At 39.1% G+C, this 21,256-nt stretch overlaps 1 protein-coding gene and 1 long non-coding RNA gene across 6 annotated transcripts in view; both read right to left on the reverse strand.

Moving 5' to 3' along the window:
• Positions 1 to 21,256, reverse strand: part of cadm1a (cell adhesion molecule 1a) — a 365,259-nt gene that overhangs the window by 91,062 nt on the left and 252,941 nt on the right. For all 5 annotated transcript variants that reach the window (XM_034889814.1, XM_034889817.1, XM_034889816.1 and 2 more), the window contains one exon: positions 3,084 to 3,230. In XM_034889814.1, coding sequence (XP_034745705.1) covers positions 3,084 to 3,230 — 147 coding nt within the window. The remainder of the gene's footprint in view (positions 1 to 3,083; positions 3,231 to 21,256) is intronic.
• LOC117955366 lies at positions 7,389 to 12,306 on the reverse strand. Its single transcript, XR_004659029.1, has 3 exons — positions 12,218 to 12,306; positions 11,299 to 11,302; positions 7,389 to 7,402 (listed from the first exon to the last, which is right to left on the reverse strand). It is a non-coding gene; the product is annotated as an uncharacterized LOC117955366 (long non-coding RNA).

Here is a 21,256-nt window from a genome sequence, read left to right on the forward strand (position 1 = left end):
TGAGGCAGTTCTGAAGGCAAAAGGGGGTCCAACCCGTTACTAGCATGGGGTAACTAATAAAGTGGCCGGTGAGTGTATTGCTAATGCTGATAACTTGTATTTTACCTTTCTTGGAAGACAGGGTAGGGATAATATACAGGCTAAGAGTTAACTGTTAACTAGTGTAAAAAGTCATTAATGAATCATAGGCGCTTAAAATATGTATTTTGAAATTTAACATGATACTTCTGTCATATAGGTCGATAATGTGTTAAAATAGACACTAACATATAAACATAATTAAGGAACCCAAAACCTGGCAAGAGTACAGTATGTCCAGCTGAATTCAGCTAATTAGAGCCGTGTCATGATAATTGGACAGGATAAGAATAAACATAACAGGTCATTAAATGTTCAGGGATATTAGCTGCTTTTATTAAAGCAGACATGCTGAAAGGGAAACATGTCTGGTAGATCGTATTAACCTCATTCTGTATTAATCCTGCTGCAGACATGTGGGTCAAACTTAATGCAGCTCCCTGGATGTAGCTACAAGTAATGTAAGATAATATTAATCAATGTTTTACAGATTTACTGCCGGTTCCGTTTGCATGATTTGGTTAAACTAAACATTTTATGATAGTTGTCTTAATTTATCAGCTTTGTCTTCAAACTGCAGCTTGACTACATTTACACCAATTGTAAATTATATGTCAAATGTCTGTCTAAATGTATTAGTGCCTGCAAAATGAACCAGTGAAATTGACATAAATAAATACCTCACTGAGATTGATGTCCATGTCATCTAATCACATCAAACTGCTTCAGACTATAATTAAACACATTCCATATCAATCACATAAAGATACGGCAAAGCTGACTGATTTCTCTCTTGCAGCAGACACTCTCCTACCAGCTAGCATACTTTCTCCTCTGACAGCCTCATAATAACCCCTTAGATCAGGGGTCTTCAACGTTTTTTAAGCCAAGGATCCCTTAATTGAAAGAGAGACGGAGCAGGGACCCCATCGCAAAATAATATATTACATTGTGTAAAAATTAAGTTGCATATTAAACTGGGTCTGCAATGACATGTAGGATGGCGCAAATCTTAGTGACTACCTTACCTTTAAGCCAGTGTGCTTATGATCAATGTTTTTTTTCCACTGCTAATCATAAATGTTGGATTCATGTCAATACATATTATTTGTCTTGGAAACTTAGAAACAACAATAATTTGGTGGCCCCCCTTGCAGTTACTCTGAGGACCCCCTCGGGGTCCCGGACCCCCTGTTGAAGATCTCTGCCTTAGATGATCAATGATAGACACGGTTTTCTTAAACAGCTACTACTGGACTTTATATCAAGCACATGAAGGCAATCTGGAATATTTAGTTACCTTTAAGTACAATCGAATCTAGGCATACTTTACTGACAATTTCAGGTCTTCTAAGACTGCAATTGTGTAGTACCTTTGCCATATATTTACGCTGCAAGTTGTCATGTTGTTTCAGAAATGTTTTTAAATGTTTGTTTCTTTAAATGTCTTATAACATACTCAACATGAAACAATCTATTCAAACTTTCATTGTGAAGATTTGTTGCGAAGGCTTTCATAGTTCTAATGCTGCATTCATTCCATGACAGCTAAATGGGAGACATGAGAAAACCTCTTGTTATTTTGACTTGGGAGTGTTCAAACATTATTTCAAGATGATTAGCTAGCCCTGTAGTTACACCGGCTGGCTAATTAAGCTTTAACTGCCTGCATTTTCAATTATGTTAATTATGTTTGTAGTGGAACGAACCAACCTGTGTTCTGAACATAGACGGTGGATGTAGCCTCCAGGTCTGAAAAGTAAAGCCGATGCGGAAGTGCCTTAAACCTGCATTCTTCCTAATGGCCAGCAGGGGGCAACAGCACTGGTTGTAAAAAAGAATTCCAATTGTAAAGTTGTCTATGAAAAAAGGACCATACTTCTGACTTAATTTATTACCTTAGTAAACATTATCATAATGACTGTATGGTCTCAATCACTCATTTTAAATCTTCTCAATATAGTACAATTTAAAATTGTAAATTCTGGCCTTATTTATTTTTAAATTGACAATAGAGCAGTTGCTTTAGGGTATGGCTACCTTGTGATTAAAAAGTTGCTACCATGGCGACCTGTCAATCAAGATAGGGGCTAAGCAATGCGTATCAATGGCACTGTGCACTTTTAAATAGCTGTGAATGCGTTTTTGGTTGTTGTCCATGTGTGTTTTCAAATTGTCAAAGTTAATTGCCTAAAAATTCTTTGTTCAGCGTTCCGTTCTACTAAAAGATACTCAAAGAGTCAGCTGTTTATTTTTTACAGTAAGTACATTTTGTATAAAGCCTGTATTCACTAGCCAAAAATAGAATCCTAACAAACTTAAAAGTTAATGTGAATTAAGGAAACACCTTATAGTCCAAATATGGTCACTTCTGATTCCCCCCAAAAAAGGATAAGGACAACCATGTCCAAAATGCCAAACTCAAGTCTTCAAAACGGTAGTCCACAAACCAATGGGTGCATTACAAACCATTGATGTAAATTTACAGCTAAAATCTCACGGTGTCTTACTGTTTTAATGTTATACAGGACCATAATGTCAATGTCAATGCATTCTGAGATAAAATACTTTTACAGCACTATCTGCAAATGTTATAGATTACAGTTGTTTAATGTGTCTTGGAAAAATAAAGTAAATGACGGGAATTAGACTGCAGCTAGTATATTACTGTAAATTCAAATAATAAAGTAAGGAACTGTCTACTTACATTAAAATACCTTAACATTTAAAACAGTATGCATACTGTAAATAAACAGTAGTTTACTGGTGAAGCTATTGCCAGTGTATTTCTGTAAATTTATGCTGAGTTTTACAGTGTTGCTACATCCACATGTCTTATACAGTCCATGGTTCTGAACAAACAAACTGAAAAAAAAATTACGTATTAAAACATAAAAACATAACAACAATAATCCAATCAGGCTGTTAAGTTCATGTTGCCATGTACTTTTGTTCCACAGTAGACTCTCAAACATGACAGTAATGCAACGTTGGATGATACTCACGTCTCATGTCTCTGAAGTAAATTGTCTGTCTGTTGGGGTTGAGCAACTGGATAACAGAGTCGTCGTTGTTCTTCACCCGACAGCTGATGATCGCCATCTCTCCCTCCACCACCGACACATTGTCTGTCACCAGGTTCTGACTCACCCCTGGATGGGACAAAAACAAGGTTTTGGTGAATGCAAGGGAAACATATGTCAAAGAACAAGCCTTTTCCACCTCTGACTGATTACTGAGCACAACATTAACAAATGACAAACAACACATAAGTTAAACATCTAACTCAACAGGGAAGGATATCGTCAAATAATATCAATGGATAGTGATAGGACAGTGTTTCTCAATCCCTTGATTGGGGCCCCCAGATGGGCCTTAACATAAAAATGAGAAATCACAAGAAGATAAACTTTTTTAACATACTTCTCTACTCATTGCTTTTTTCTAGTGAATAACAGGATCATTTTACCTGTTCTGACCATAAAAAATTATAAAAATAACAGGGGGGGAAATGCGATAATACGCTGCCGACATATGTTACTATAGCTCAGACAACGCTCAGGACACTTTGCAGAACAAAATAGTGAATAGTGAACAGTCAATAAATTCAAAAGCTCCTTGAATGTTGTGCCCTCTAATTCTACTATCTCTAGTAATTGTGTTTGTGTAATGTAACATTAAATGAGTGGCAGCATGCAGCAGGTGGCAGACCAAAACTGTTTAATGCGTGTCCATGGAAATAAATAGAACTGCGTGACCAGAGAAACTCAACAATCCTGTGGGCTGGGAAATATTGGTCACGGCCGCCATCGGTCATCAGCTGCAACTTAGATTGCTACACTTCCTTGTATCACAAATGTATCTGCCTGAAGAATGAAAATTGTATTATTTCTAGCTGTGAGCTTTGATTTGAAAAACTACAGTAATCTCAGACTTTGCTTTGGGGTTGCAACCATTGTTGCAGTTGATGGTACGCCTTGAGTGGCATTGATTTATTTTAAATGATCACTACAAAACCAACACCTGGCAGCTTTCCAGTGGGGACTGCTAGTTATGTCCGTCCCCAGCTCAAATTTGTACACACACACACACACACACACACACACACACACACACACACGCGCTTGCTCACACGCACGCATACAAAAAAGTAGAATCAAACCGAGCACTTGCTTGTGCTTTTTCATGTCCTCTGGGTGTCCAAATAGTTAGAAATGTAAGCATGCTTGTTATAGATGTTATCAAACTACTGTAGGCCAAAACAAAAGGCAAAGAAAGTCTGCTTGTTTTTCCATCATGGCCTTGTGATGCATCCCAGACACAATGACAAATGTGTCTGAGATGAATGATTGAAACAATGAAGCGCTATACAGTACAAGATAAGACAACAAATTTGTTCCGGGCACCCTGGATATGTCAGAGTAGAGAACACTCCACCTGATACTTTGTAAAATCAGAGGCATTGAAAACCATTTCATTTTCTCTCTATAGACAGTAAATTCAGTCTCTGCTGTCCAATTCTGCTTCTGATTATAGTTACAGTTTGGAAAAGGATAACATTGCACAAGCTTCCCATATGAGGTTCAATATAAGGCTGCGGGTGAGGGTTGCAGGTTCTTGTGAATTACTTTTATAATCATTGCATTCGTTTTCATTTCATTTTAAGATGCAGGGTTACAGAAATGAAGTGTATACTGCTAAGGTCGTAGAATACATCAGGTCACATAAAGAGGCCACTGTTGCAAAGCTTGCAATTGAGGCTCAGAAAAAAACATATGCATAATGTCTTTGTAATTCCCCCTTACACTTTCCTCCTACATAGTTACGGAAATAGCACCACAAATAACATCTTCTAAGAGAAGCTAAAAGGGCCCAGTTAGGGGCGGAGGGGGGGTGAGCAGCGAAAGAAACTAAAAGAACGCAGGAAACATCAACTGCTGATTTGCATGCCTCAGTTGTCAAGCACCTCTAAATATCCCTGCCATTTAGTAGACAAGGAGGATGAGGAGGGAAGAGAAAAATTGCATCCTCTGATGCTGATAGATAAGGATAGACAGCTTAACAAACGAGATTCAAATGAGCATCCCTTGGTGGCCCAAACACAGCCCTAAATAAATGAACCTTGCCGTCTTTAATATTCAAGACCGAACCTCATTTTTCAAACATGTGCAGAGGTGGGCGGCGGGGTGGGCATCTGGTTATGATAATACGCTAACACACTACAGAATGCATTTCAAGGCATCCACTGAAGGTTACAAGGCGCCAGCAGCAGGGTGCTGCAAGGTGTCTGCTAAGTTGTATTTTAAGCCAGTGGAGGTAGTGCAAAGGACTTCAAACGCCGGCCGCCTTGTCAACTGCCTAATTGTTCCTGTTGTGATAAATAAACAACTCTGACACGCTGGAAGGTGGTGCGGGGAGGCGCACGGCTTTACTCAAATTAACGGCCAACAAAAAGCATGTGTGTTGGCCACCAAGGACACTGTCAAAGGTGCAACAGAAAAAGCACTGTTGACATCGTGGTGGGCGAATGCTGTTTGAAGCTGCAACATTAAGCTTTTCAAGAAGTATTTTTGGCATTAAAATCTTGAGGGGGAGGTGTGCCACTTTAAAAAACAAAGGAAACAAACAAGGGCCAAACCTTATAAATGGAACAGTTTATTATAGGACAACTTAATATCCACTTAAAATGACCAATGGGTACTTTCACAAAGGCTTTCTGCATTAAAAAAAGGACCATTCCAGTGGTTTTGTATGTTTTAGTCCATTTATTCACATATAGTTAACACCAAACTTTTTGTAAGTATGCTGCTGTGTGTTTTACAATGTTTTTTATATTCCTTTCACATGCACCCATCCACAGGCTTCAATTCATTTTCATGTGTAATTTAAATGAACAAGTGTATTATTGAAATTTGCTTATGTGGTCCATCTCAAGTGACAAAGATAATTCCCTGTTTTGGATTACATAACTTCTGTATTTGCTTATATATATATTTTAAATCTCATCTGCACAACTTGATTCTTTTCTTTTGGTATTGTGTTTCTGCTGTTTCTTTTTGTTTTGCAAATTAAAAAACTGTGTTCACTGTGTTCCCTCGGAAGGAATTATTGCACATGGGTAGGCACTTTTAATAACATTTTGAGCATGTTTAGAGGCTAAAAACACTTTTAAAACTAGCCCCGTTGAAGACTGTTGGGTGCTAACTCTAGCAGGAGGATAACACGGTGTAGGCCGCACCGATTGGTTTCGTTTTTCTCTCTACTGAGAGCAGTCCAAATTTCCAAACAACAGAGCTACGTGTTGGAATCAACCGGAATTCTCCTTTACGTTGGGTTGTGACTAAACAAAAGTCAAAAATGTATTTGAGTTCTGACTTTAAAGTCAGAATTCTGAGAAATTGTGTCCCTATTCCTCTTCCGTACATACGTTTCTGATCACTAACGGCACTGAAGAGGAATGTTTGGATCAAGGGTCCGTGTTTAGTCTTAATCTCATCTTCTGCTAGAATGTGCAACAGGACAAACAGTACAGAGGGCACCTTCAATGATTTAACATAACGTTACTGACGTGTTCTTCACATAGCAAACTGACACAACCATGATTGTATAAACATATTTTTCTATCCAGAAAGAGATCAAAATGTTTCCTTATGATCAAAGAATAAATACGTCATGTCCTCTCCGTCCCTTTGTGAAATATAAAGTAAAGCTCTGTGTTAATTTTTAAATGCAAATGGCTGCATTCACTTAGTGCTTCTTCAAACCTGTGAGGGTCTTTCCATTACACAGCTCTTTGAGAGGTGTGACAAGTGTTGTAGCACCAAGTTTAGCAACTGAGGGGCAGGAGGACAGGACTAACAATACACGCCCTTCAAACAAAACGCTGACATTGAAGCTTTCAGTGAGACACACTTAGTATTAGATGACAGTCCTGCACATCAGTTAGAGAACAGTAGAAGACACATTTACTGAAATAGAAATTATGATAATGACCCATCAGAAATGGCAGTAGGAATATATAATTGCTAGTCTGAGAAGCTACACTTAATGCATTTCTTCAAAATGTTTAAATGTATCATTCAATTTGCATTGCCTTTTGCAATCACAAATGAGCTTGTGCATTCGCACACAAATACAAAGGCACTATCACCATCCATTTGTCCAACAGTTGAGAAAAGTAGACTATCCAATATACTGTATGTGCGTATGCCAAAAAGTCAGAGGCTGAGTCAGAGACTTAGCTGCTGGAAAATATTATTTGATTTTAGGATAGCCTTATTGCTGGAGAGGTATTTTTCACTGACGATGACAAAACTTTCGAAAACTGTTGAAATACACTAAATCTATACACACATCTATGTATCAAAACTGCTCCCTAATTCACTTGCTCACTATTCCCTATACATTGTTTATTAAATAGTCAGCCATATAGGGAACAACCAAATGAGATTTTGGACACTCACTGAAAACACATCGATGCGTGACTTGCGTCAGAAGATGTTCAGGTTGTTTGTGTGACGGAGACTGGCGCGACCAGAATCATGTAAACAAACCCAAACAAAAATACTTCTAAAACATCCATGAAACAAACCAAGCAACCAGGAGCAAAGTAAAAGGTTGTATACAGTATATTATGTATGTGTCGGTACACAATCTGCTCTGCCTGCACAATCTGTCCTGCGCATGCGCAAGATGTTCGCGCATGCGCAGATGATAATCCTGATGTGCTAGTACTTACGACATCGCGCGATCTGTTCCACAGTAGCGGCCTGCCGATAGCCTCCAAAGGACAGCTAAGGTTACTTTAGCTAACAGTTAATTTTGCTAATCGCTAGCTGAGACAGCATGTAAAAGACCCTCAATACAAGATATATATACATATATCTTATATATGCATTTTATACAACGTAACAGCGTTATATATAAGACTTGTTAAGTCAGTTCTACTTTACTTGTGCTCATTTAAAATACAATTCATTCAATACTTGTCTTTATTATTACTGTAAAGTACAAATTTAGCTGTAGCTCGCTTTTCCCGCTGTTTATTTTGAGTAACGTTATTTTAGACTGAATCAAGCTGTCAGCTAGCGGTTAGATAGCTGACAGCAAGTGGTTAGCTGGGAAGCTAACGTCGGTGGAGGCTAACCGTCCTTTTAATACAATCATGAGGCTATAGGCTGACGTTACAACTACGAGAACAGATAGTGGGGTGCCGTAAATCCTCGTACATCAGGATTATCATCTGCGCAGGATGGATTGTGCTGGCAAAACGCATCGTATACCGAGAGCATGTTTTTTCACAGGTTAGAAACAAATGGTTGCTCCATTTTTTCTTTTCAGTTCATGCTTCTTCTTCTCCTCCAGGAAGAGATGGCCGCATCGCATTGTGGTATACTGGAGTGAAATGAAGGGTACATCTTATGGACACTCAAATTATCAGTGCATTGTGGGTATTAGATAGTGGACTATATAGTGAATGCAATTTACTGCGGAGAATTTCGAACACCACTACAAAATGGCCAACACACTACATACACTAGGGTTAGGGTTAGGGGAGGTTATGGTTAGGGGGGTTAGGTCAGGGTAAAACGCGGTGGTCAAATTCAAATTCTATCTTTTAAGTCTCAGGCAGAGTCCTGTATCTCGGTTATATGTCCAATTTATCTCAACGTTGTGTAACATATTTGGCCCATGGCACTGAAAAGGGGGCTAGATTTTAGCCCTTGGCCATCCAAGTCGAAAAATCAAGGCAGCCAATCCAAGATTAAAGTTGTCAGACAATGACTCTCCACACTGCACTGCACAAAGCTAGCCTGGGGCCCGAATTCACTAAGGCTGCAATGGAAAGAAAAAATGCCATGTTCCATTTGCCTGGGCTAACAGCTGCATGTTTCCATTTGATTCAATAAGGAAGGCATCCTAAGTCAGTCACACAGATGGCCACCGAGACAGTGAAAAAGATTTTCTTCAGGAAATCAAACCCCCTGTCAGACTGAAACTTTTATTTGTAGATCTTATTTAGTAAATTAAAATTTTTTTTCTTTTAACAAAGGATGGAAAGATAAAAGGCTTGCTAAAAATATTAGATATTAATCCGGGCATTAGACTGTCAAGGTTTCTTTTTCCCCCCACCCCAGCTCTCCCTGTGGTGCTATTAGTTTTAAAAGCACTAGTATTGCATTTTTAATAGGTTCTACTGTTAGACATGCATTTATTCATACCCTGTCTCAATCAGAAACATGATGCAACATACAGGAACATTACATAGTAAATTGGAAAGTACTTAACATTTGCGCGCCACTCTGCTCACTGCACTGCTTGTGATCACCCCAACCAATCCGGAGATATCAATTTTTCCCTCTGACATTTCGAGGAACATGTGTATCTGGCTGCATGGTTATTGAACAGATGAAGATAATTTTCTCCTTTCTGTTGGTGTAGCGCCTGCTAATGGAATAACATCATCTTTGTGTTCTGGGCCAGAGCTTTAATGTGTGTCTAGGTGTGTGCGTGAGACTGAACGTGAGAGTGACCGTGTTCACTATGTTCTGCCAATGTCTGATTGCAGTAAGTCCTGTCTGATTGCATGTTTTCACATATGTATGCAACAGATATGTAATAATTCTGCTCATGTGTAATAATGCCGTACTTACATATTGAAAAACATAGGTCTAAGAGGGTAAGAAACACCAGCGGTGGGGGGGGATCAGGTGATTTGACAAAAGCCCAGGTCCGTAAAACTTATCTGCGAACAAAGGGTACGTTTTACATGATCACTCAATCATGATCAACCATGCTTGCTGTGGTTGCATTTGCCGTTACCTTACAAAAGGCAACACCAAAGAGGAAATCCATGACATGCTTTTTAAAGTGTATTTGATGCATACAACGACTGGAGCCAGTCATTTTAACCACAATCTCTGAGAACAGAACTACAACCAAGCCACTTGCCGTGTGAATGCTGTGATAGAACAGCCAACTGACAGCCGGAGGCAGCTGAGAAAAGGTCAAGATCCTTGTATGGCCTGACCACTTCACACAGTGGAATCCGGCTTGGTGAGGATTTGAAGGAGGCAGCTCAGTTAATCTGTGTGTAGACTGCCCTGAGGGAAGCTCAAAGTTATGACATACAGAGTTTGGAGAAGATGATCACATTGGTCAGTTTAGTGATCAGACTCCACAGTAAGGCTCTGATTTTGTCGCAGTCTTCTTATAGTACATCCACAGCCATAGTGTCTCTTATTAAATAAATGTAAATGTAAATGTGGTGTATTTATATTGCGCTTTTCTAGTCTTACCGAATACTCAAAGCGCTTTTACATCATACAGGAAACATTCACCATTCACACACTCTGGCCGAGGCTGCCATACAAGGTGCCACCTGCTCATCAGATAAACACTCACACACATTTACACTCCGATGCACAACTCCTGGTTCAGTGTCTTGCCCAAGGCCACTTTGCTTTGAAGCTATCAAAGCGATTCGAATCGTTGACCGGATAATCATAATTTAATCAAATCTTGACCCCAGTGAAGATTCACAGATTCCTTATGTGTTATGTGTGGCTATAAAAATGAAAAAAAGACCCCGTCTTTGTCTGAAGAAAAGTCATTGCAGCCTACCATACCTTAGTGTGTGTCTGAGGTGCACATTATATTTACAAGTGACGGGATCAACACAACATTTTATCTGTTTGCCATCACATTTTACAGCTTTTACCTGTTGAAGATGTACACGTGTTGAGTAACTAGTACGGAGGTGCTCACAAATTTGTATTGTTCTATTATTGATGTTTTGTGTACCTTTTAATGTGTTTAGAAGTTTTACTGAGCAGTAAATGGTTTAATAGAGCCCTGGTGGGTGGCACATTACAATGCATCATACAATGGCTGTCTAGCATTTTGTCATTAACTGAAAATTAATAGCTGCAGTTTTTCAAATTCATAATCCTGAGTGGAGTAAATGAATCCTAACAACAATGAAGCCTTAACAGAGGTGAAAGAATATTTTCACATTGGCATAGCCTTGAAGTGTTAAAGGGTTTGTTGTATAGTGTTACATTATGTTTTGAATTATTTTTCAGAGCTCAGTTAAACATATTGGAGTTTACTCAGTTGTAGAAATACCAAAACACAATTTTGTCAGAAAAAAGATCCTTTTATCAAGAGTGTGTTAAATAAATATGATGACATTTTTATTTTATGAATACAATTATGTACAATTCTGAGCAGATCTTTTCTTATGGTGGTAGCAGGGTGCTTCTGTTATCCTCTAACATGAAGGAATTGAGACATGAAGGGAGCGAAACACAGTAAGTACAGATGGCACCTTCATGATCTGACATGTTCTTCGCATAGTAAACTGCCACAACCATGATCATATATTTGTCAGTTCAAAAAACTATATTATTTGATTTAATATATAATATTTCCTTGTGATCCCAGAATAATTCATGTCGTCTCCGTCCCTTTGTGAAATACAAAGTGAAGCTCTGTGTTGGTGTTTTTAAATGCAAATGCCTGCTTTCACTGTGCTTCTTCAATACCTGTGAGGATTATATAAGCCTTTATGAAGAAGTTTTTAAATGGATATGAGGACATTTTTAACTTATGAATATAGTTCTGGGTAACATTTCATGATATAATAATAATGGTACGTAATTATTATGAATTCATCAGTAATGTACAAGGAGTAATAGTATCCTATGCCAGCCTTAATGCAGGAAATATATGTTAATTAATGTATCAAATAAAGGGATACGCCAACGTTTGTTGAAATAGGGCCTATCCTGTCCTCCCTTTGCGGCGCATCTACAGCTAAGAGAGACAATGATAAGCCCTACTTTAACAAACGGTGGCGTACCCCTTTAAGGCAGGGGTCTTCAACGTTTTTTAAGCCAAGGACCCCTTAATTGAAAGAGAGACGGAGCAGGGACCCCATCGCAAAATAATGTATTACATTGTGTAAAAATTAAGTTGCATATTAAAGTGGGTCTGCAATGACATGTAGGATGGCGCAAATCTTAGTGACTACCTTACCTTTAAGCCAGTGTGCTTATGATCAATGTTTTTTTCCACTGCTAATCATAAATGTTGGATTCATGTCGATACATATTATTTTTCTTGGAAACTTAGAAACAACAATAATTTGGTGGCCCCCCCTTGCAGTTACTCTGAGGACCCCCTTGGGGTCCCGGACCCCCTGTTGAAGATCTCTGCTTTAAGGTATTTGAATCATGACTTCTGATTTACTAAGTTACCATATGCAACACTTGACATGCAACGATGCATCTGTAACATACCTTTTTACTGTAAATGAATGTCTGTCTGTCCGAGGAAAACATTCATTGCAACTCTATGACCTCCCGGTAACGCTAACTCAGCATTCTACAGTGGGCAATACATTAGTGAAAGAAAACCCCTTTACGATAGCAGGTGTGGTAAAAACACTACAGGTTTTGTCTAAAGCGGCCTCTAGAATCAACACAAACTAAAAGTCACATAAAGCCACTTTAAATAAAATAACTTTGCATTATTGTAACTTACATAAATTAAAGGCATCGGCAAGGATTACTAAATAGTTCCTGCAGCTATAATCCAATAACCCCGCCCCCACTATACACACACACAAACACACACACACACACACACACACACACACACACAAACACTTCCTCTCCCACTGATGCTCGGTGGATTTGTGACACATTATGTAAGAAGAGTGTAGAAGCTTTATAGGGTGTAACATGCTTGCAGTCAGCATGTAATTGTCTTTTGTGGTACCACTGCTTCTGTGTGCAGCACAACACACCTTTGTTACTCACCAAGCTTAAGCAAATTTTCAACAATGCCAGTAAATAAAAAGCCCTTTAAAGCATTAAGTGTGCTGCAACATTCTTGTTTGTTCATAAAAACATTGCATTTGAAAGATCACTTATTTGTCTATTTTCTATATATTTGCATTCTCTTGTATCCTATGTTCAGCCACTCTTTGTTTTGTGTTTTCACCTGCCAATTTTGCCACAATTTCAAATCAGAAAAAAGTTGTTTTACAAACCTTCATTTCAAGCATTGCTGATTAATGGACATTATCACATTAGATTAAGGAAGCTGCAATGCCTGGAGTTAAAATATGTATGTCAGTTTAGTCCAGTGTTAGTATAATGTAAACGATTCTTTGGGAAATTTAGGGTAATTATATAGTAATTATTGATAAATATGCAACAGCTGTTCCAAAATTGATTCTAAAGTGTTGTTGCAAACATATATCTAAATGGATGTTTAGAGAAATTCAACACAGATTCCATGAGGTAACATCAACACTAGAGTTTAAAAGCACCTCTTAGCGTCCCTTAGAGGGTGCACTGTGCGAGACACTAGGACGGATCCTGTGTTAAATGTGTAGCTGTTTTTCTGGATCTGGAACAAGATGTCCCTTTTCTCAATCTTACATACAAAGCTCTGATTAATGGCTAATTTCCCACATCTTTCAAAGAGAAAAACACTGGACTCACTTGAATCGCAGAGAAAATTGGAGATGAAGGGTGTGTTCAGAAGTCTGAAACCAGGTTAAAGATCACCCCCTTGGGAACATCATTGCGCTCCATACATTTCATAACAAAGTGCCACTTCGATTTTGAAAGGAGACATTGACAATAGAGGAAAGGCAGAGAAAGGTATTGTATCATATTTAGATATTCCAGTATGTGAAAACACTACAACAGACACAGGGCAACAGTAGGATTCATTGTAGTCATTTCTGGCTACACCTGACTAATGTAGGTCACATTTTCACTCTAGTTTCTACTCCAGTGTATAAGAAAAAATATCTCTCTTCAGCTGCTAATCGCTAACATTGTATGCCATTCAGGTAGTATACAGCACATAAGGTTTAATAGTCTTTTCACTGACGACAACAACAGCAGACTTTTACAACTGGAAACAACTTTTGCAGGCTAGATAACTAAAGCATTGAGCTAAAACAAGCCTAAAACTGCCATTGAGCTGAGAGGAGCAGCAGTTGATATAATAATATATATATTCATTAGTGCAGCTGTAAGTGTTCCTGAAAGTTAATCTCATTAGTCCAAAAATAATCATATCGCTACAAACTGCATTAGCCCATAAGAGCGTGATGACTTCATGACATTCATGACTGCAGCCTCATCAAGTGGTTTCACTGTCAGGATGTGGAACATCCTCCACTCATCTCCTACGGGGTAGTTACATAAACCAGGTGCATCACTTTACATATGATTTCCTACAAATTAACATCTAAAGCAGGCTTTCTTCCCTTCTGTTCCCCTATTCTGCCTCCCGTCTTTTATGCCCCTCTTTGCTCAGAGGAAACAGCGGGGAGGTATTCTGCCGGAATCAAATAAAGAAATCGAAGAAGTAAACAGAGAAGCGGCCAGGGAGGCAGAAAGGGTAAGAGGGAGGGATGGACGGATGGAATGCGGCTGCTGGTTGGTGTCGCTAATGATGAGGAAAATGGAGGGTCATGTGGGAGCCATGGCTGGATGAAGAGAGAGGGAGTTGGTGTAGTATAGAGTCAAGATCACTTGAGTGGTGGGCGGATGCTTTGTGTATGTGTGTCTCATCCTGCTGTGTTCTCTCTCTACCTGCTCTAGTCGTGTGTGTTGACATGTGTTTATGTTACAAACCAGGTTAACAAAGAGTGTGTGTGTGTGTGTGTGTGTGTGTGTGTGTGTGTGTGTGTGTGTGTGTGTGTGTGTGAACCCAGTGTGTATGTGCATGTAGGAGTGAAGGGGGCGGCAGCCAAGTGATTAATGCGTCAGAGAGGCAGCTGGGGTCTGGGCTCACTCATTTGGAAATATCTTTCAGGGAAGAAAGACAGAGCGGGAGACGGAGCGGGAGAGTTTTGGGAAAGGGAGGAGGAGGTGCCTCCACATCCCCTGCCAGATAAACAAAAGTGAGCGGAGAGCCTTAACCGGGGTCAAATAGGGCAGCAAAGGAGAGAGAGAATTAAAGAATAGGGGAGGGAGGTAGAAGGCACTGCAGCATCTGTCTGCCCTCTACCATATCAACCTTCATTAGTGTCTCCTTTAAGCATCAATGTGTCCAATGCTTGAATATAAAGCAATACAAAAACAAAGACTGGGGCATGTTTAGAGGACAATTCCCATTAATTACAACTTGGATGTTATTTTGAATCAATTAATGATTACAATTATTGTGCTCAAAGAAGTGAATGCTGTCAGTTTTCTGGTAGGCACAGTCACTATAGGGATGACATATTGAATACATATTTTTTGATTAAGTTAAGTTGCAACCTGTTTTATCTATGCAAGTGATTTAAGGTTGCATTGTTCAAATTAATGAAGAAGACTGCCAGTACTACAATTCAAATATTTAAGTTGTTTGTTCAATAAGCAATTTCGACGCACATTTACATTTATATTGGCAGTGCCTTCTAGTGGCGGTACTAACTATGACGGGAGCAAAGTAGATAGTAAGCTAGTATATCCTTGAAATTCCACATGCAGGATTGCTCCAGTGCTCCAGGAAATTCCGCTAGAAGCTTGTTTTTCCGTTTCTTTCTGCTTTCTTTGTGTTGGAATTTTAAATGTGCTGTATTTGTACCCTCCTCAGATCTCTGCAGGATAAATCCAGACAGCTAGCTAGACTATCTGTCCAATCTGAGTTTTTTTCTCGCACGACTATTATACAGCGGCTTGGTGCTGAGTTTATCTCTGCCCATGATTATTGCGATTGGTTTAAAGGAATGCCAATAAACCAGAGCATGTTTTTTTTCCATCCCAAAATGCTGTGTGGACTAGCCAGACTCTCCTCCGCTTCGTAGCGTGTAGATGGTCTGGCAAAGCAAGACTAGTAGTAATGTGACAGATTTTGGGGGTTGGAAAGGTCAAACCAAAGAGACTTTTTACTCAGGAGACTTAGATTTGTGTCCTGTTTTGTTTTTTTACTTTACAAAACAAAGAACTACCGGATGAAATGACGTAACAGATGTACTGATTTAACCCAAACCGCAAGCTTGTATTGTTGCCTACACAATGACTAATCCTAACCAAGTAGTTGCTGTGCCTGAACCTAATCAAACGTTGACTGCTCCACAACCTTAACGTGTTTAAAACTCAGACTGTTAAGTTTAGCTATGAGGACGGAAAATGCTCCTGTAGGTCGTATTTCCTGCCACCGCTAGGGTTACCCAATTATGAAATGATCCAATGAATCATATCACAGAGGGGAGTATGACTTCTTACAGTAAGGTTTGGAGGACCTGTTCAAATTACTTGTTTTACCTTCAGGTTATAAAATAACCAACCCAGTCTCGTGGCAGTTTGTGAAATGGTCATGTTATTTATTCTACTGATTTATGAACACAGACACTTTAGTCTTTTTTGTGTCTGTGAGCACGAATTTGAATCTAATGTATTTGAATGGGATGCATCTTTAGTGATCATACATAACTACGGTAGCAAGTAGTATGAAAAGCCAAACATCCACACAGGGATGTTGGTTGGGGTGGTGGGTGGGTCAAACAACAAAATACTTTTACTCTGGAGACCGCGGCCGTCTCCCGCGTGTGGCAGGTCATTTCCCCATTGTTCTTTTATTAAACATGACCATCCCGTTGTTTTCCCCGAGAGACCACGGATCGTGTCCCGGCGTGGGGCGGGTCATTTTGCTGTTGCTCTTTTCCTAAATCCGACATCCGTATAGATGCTTCACCAGAAAAAAAAAACATAAACATTAAAAAGATTAGAAATAACGTGACCAGTGCAATGACACCCTAAAAGTGCAATGACACCCTGAATTCTTCTATCTTAACAGCCAGTTATGTTTCTGACAGATTATAAAATCTGAAAGGAGTCCAAACACTTTATTAGAAATGAGGCTTGAGTATCACAGATACCAACTAAACACCCTGTGCATGTTTGGCTCTAACTTAAAGAACTGGAATGAAGTCATGTACTGTGAGTATGCCAGATATTTTCACAGCATGTGCAGCATTTTCTTCCTTGACGGGTGAAAACATTGTTTATTGGAGGATGCTCAAACTGTAGAAAAATCACAGGTGAAGGTGGAAAGCATCTTGTACAGCTACTGACTCAACCATTTTAAATGTGTAGCAAGTCGTGTGGATATTATGTTGAGTCAGGCAGCTGCAGAACAGCGTGAGAAAGCAGAAAAGGGGATATCTCGCCATCGCCTCCTGACACACGCAGGGCGAAGCAGGCTTACTCCTCAGGGGCCACAACAAGTAACAAACAACTGATGACGAAGGTGTCTGTCTAAGAAAGAGCTCGAAGAACGCACAGCAAGGCAATCTGTCAAACAAACAGCACCCGGTATTAATCGTGTGAAGCAAAAATATGACTAATAGGATATGTGATTACTCAAGGATACAACTGACTGAATAAACAAATCACACAGTGAGTTAAATAATTCAGATGGATTTTTTTTCTTTTCTTTCAGTCAATTGATTAAAATGAACTAAAACTGATTAATTGTATTTTCACATGTTTTGACCTTGGTACCCGCTTGGAGACATGCTTAATAAAGTTTAGCGCAGATAAATGTAGTTATATTGATGCTTTTATCTTTACGTTGACACGGTACATAAACACTGAGTTTACTAGTTGTGTTAATACTTTGTTGGCTGTTTGAAGGCACCATTTAGGAGATATAAATGGAATTTGACTCTGTGAGTTGATGAGGAGTGCCCAAATGCACTATAATCTGTGAGGTTAGATAATCTAATTTGGGGGGGGGGAGGCACCCTTTTGTAGCCTGACTGTATCTCAAATCCACACCAGACTGGAAATGTCAGGGGTGTTTCAGCACTAATGAAGCACTGATCCGAAGCGTGTAGAAGGCCGACAAACTGACTTCACCAATCTGACTAATATTAGAAATTCAAGGTATTTTTAAGTAGACTCCATGCACGGAATTTGGGACACAGCCATAGAGTAGCAGTGGAGAAGAGAGATTTTGAGGCTGGGTTTAGACAACAGTCCCCAGACATGTTTCATCCTGTCCGCTCTCTTTTGTAGCTCCTGTATAAAACACAAGTGTCTGTGGTTTGAAGTTCTGAATCACTCCCACATTTTTCTTTTTTTCTTACAGTACTATTCATCTAACACAGTGCACTGCAGCCTCTCTCTTGTCTGATCCTCTCCCCTTCAGCTGTACTTTGGATACTGCTAATGCTGCACTGCACATTTCCTGCTGCTGTTACAAATTAAAAGCTTTTCACACATAAAGGAAAGCACATAAAGGCTTTTTGGTGAAGCAGCTAGATACAAATGATGTGATATTTGTTACTCAAATGTGTTCTACGTAACACAATACAAAGTATTATTTGGTGCTTTTCTGACAGTGGATCAGTTTGAAGGAATGGTAAAAACAGAAGTAAACATATGAAGACCAGGCAACAGGTACTTTCCGTAAACTAGCAGAAGGTGGTGGAGAGGAGATTGTGTGGCTCATGCTCCAGTGGTTTGGTGACACCTAGAAGCTGCTGACACTGTCCCAGATCCATTTTGTCTAATTTGAACTATCTATACTGTCATTTTATTCTGTTGTTACACACAACATCTTGTACATGTCTGTCCATCCTGGGAGAGGGATCCCTCCTCTGCTGCTCTTCCTGGGTTTTTTTCCATTTTTTTTCCCGTTACAGGGCTTTTTGGAAGGATTTTTTCTTTATCTGAAACAAAGGTCTAAAGGCAAGGGGTCTAGTATGCTGGACAGATTGAAATGCCCCTTGAAGGAAATTTGTGGTAGGTGATATTGGGCTATAACTAACTACTGTGTTCAATTAGGTGTTCAGCAAGTATAACCACATACTAGACAAATAAATACATACAAGTTCCACACACACACACACACTCCAACTGGAACACAACCGTAACAGTAAGAGGACAAATAATACCAGTACAAGATGCATGGATAGCAGCGTCAAAGTAGCCTGCATAGGGTAAAATGTGAAAGTGAATTTAAAGCCTACAAAGTTGACACAATATAATCAACGAAGACCATGGTCAACAACAACTACAACATCTTCATCCATTACATTACATCACTAACCCCGTTCATCAACGTTTCTGACACCCTCAACACGCAGTCAACAGAATATTTCTACTAGAATATATGACCAACCTACAGAGCCTTGGTGCTGACATGGAGGGACAAACACTTTTGGGAGATCTTGACTTTGTTTTGCGAGATCTTGACTTTGTACTTTTATACAATGTTGTGTTTCTTGAGAAATAAACAATGGACCACTTACATTTTTAAACACAACAGATGTAAGTTTATTTGCTATCAAAGTGGCGCCATAAAGAATGGCAGTCAATGGAATGCTAACGGCGGGTGAGTGCATTAAAATGGCATCATAGGAGCTACTCCTTGAGTTTTATTTACAAGATCTAGCAAATCCAACAAACAATAAAGCTAACCCAGCTATATAGTGTGTAGCGCACTAACTAGTATCTAGCTAACTAGTAGAATGACCTGATCACATCTCTGTGGTTGTCTAAATTTATCCGTTTATTTTGATAAGCATTACTAATTAATACATGCCAAAGTGAAGTATTACAATGGACATTGTTGTTGACTGTTGTTGCAGTCAATGACTGCGGGCTAACCTTCGTAGATAGCTAGTATCTAGCTAGTAGCATGACATGATAACTTCTCCTTTGTTGTCTAAATACATTCATCGTTGCATGTAACCAATGACAAACAATAAAACCACAACGTTTACCGTGAATATTTTTTATACAATGAAACGGCGAGTTCATGAGTTCGCCACATCGCTAACTAGCTATACAATGGGTGTATTAAGAGAACAAACTAGCTATACTTGTAAGAGACATGAGGAAGAAGCTCATGAGCATGTTGCTACAACAACACAAACTAGCGCTATCGACACCTAACGCCAATGTTCATCATGTTAACACTTCACTTTGGCATGTGTTAATTAGGAATGCTTATCAAAATAAACCGATGTATTTAGACAAACAATAAGATGTAATCTTGCGAAACAAAGCCCAAATCTCCAAAAAGTGTTTGTCCCCAGTACATGTTTTGTTGTAAGTTTTTCCCCAGGGGCTCCATACTAACCAAGGAAAGAAAGAAAGAAAGAAAGAAAGAAAGAAAGAAAGAAAGAAAGAAAGAAAGAAAGAAAGAAAGAAAGGAAAGAGGATAAAATGAGGTAGCCAAGAGATAAAAAAAGATTCCTACCCTGTTGTTGGGAAAACCACTCATGCCTTGCATGCATCATGGCTCTGATTGCAGTTGCTGATGGCATGAGTCAGGGCAGGTTCCCAACCATATTGAGAAGCAGCATTAGTAGCATGTGGGTTTTTTTTGGGACGTTTTGGCAGCTACGCTTAAAAATACAGTAGTGGTTTACAGCCAATTAATACAGCACTATTTTTATTTTGAACATAGCCTACTGTAACAAAGAGAAATGTAATTAATAAATAAGACACTGACGATACCACAATTGAGCAGTTGCTTGAGGAAAGATTAGCAAGCAATGAACAATGAAAAATGACATTTGGCAATCTCAGGAGACAACATTAATGTGAGTGAACTATGTCAGTGGGCTTGTTTCTCTTCTGCAGACACATTCTCAAAATCAGTTATTTAGACACTGTTATGTGTGTTAACAAAACTCAGTGTTGGTTTACACTGCAAACTGTAACAGAGTCAGATGTTTTGAACTTCATGATGCATTAGCTATTGGACTTACAGTATATGCTAATCAAAAGGAGCCGTGGCATACGTAGTACAACAAGTAAGAATACCGTCCAATGGAAGAGGCTTAGGGCTTTTATTTATTAAATGTCTACTTAGGAATTTACAATAAGGTCAGAGCTCCGAAACAGTATTTTAAATATCTACCAGCATGGTCCAATAGAGCACTATGACTGAAGTGAACACTACAAGAACATACTAAAACAGAGAGCTAAAATAAGCTTAACGGAGAGGAGTTGACTCCTTTGGGAAATAGAGTGAAAGGTTCTTTGGCACTACTGGCATTTTTTTACACTTATTGTATGAAAGCAAAGTTCTTTGGCGTCACTTGTAGACATATGACATGCATACAATGGATATTTTTCCGTGTACCGCTGCAAGTTGATTTGCTGTTGGGCAACTAATTTAACTAAACTAGACTTGAGTAAAC

This window comes from Etheostoma cragini, chromosome 13 (genome assembly GCF_013103735.1).
Source record: "Etheostoma cragini isolate CJK2018 chromosome 13, CSU_Ecrag_1.0, whole genome shotgun sequence".
In the NCBI taxonomy this organism is placed as follows: Eukaryota; Metazoa; Chordata; class Actinopteri; order Perciformes; family Percidae; genus Etheostoma; species Etheostoma cragini.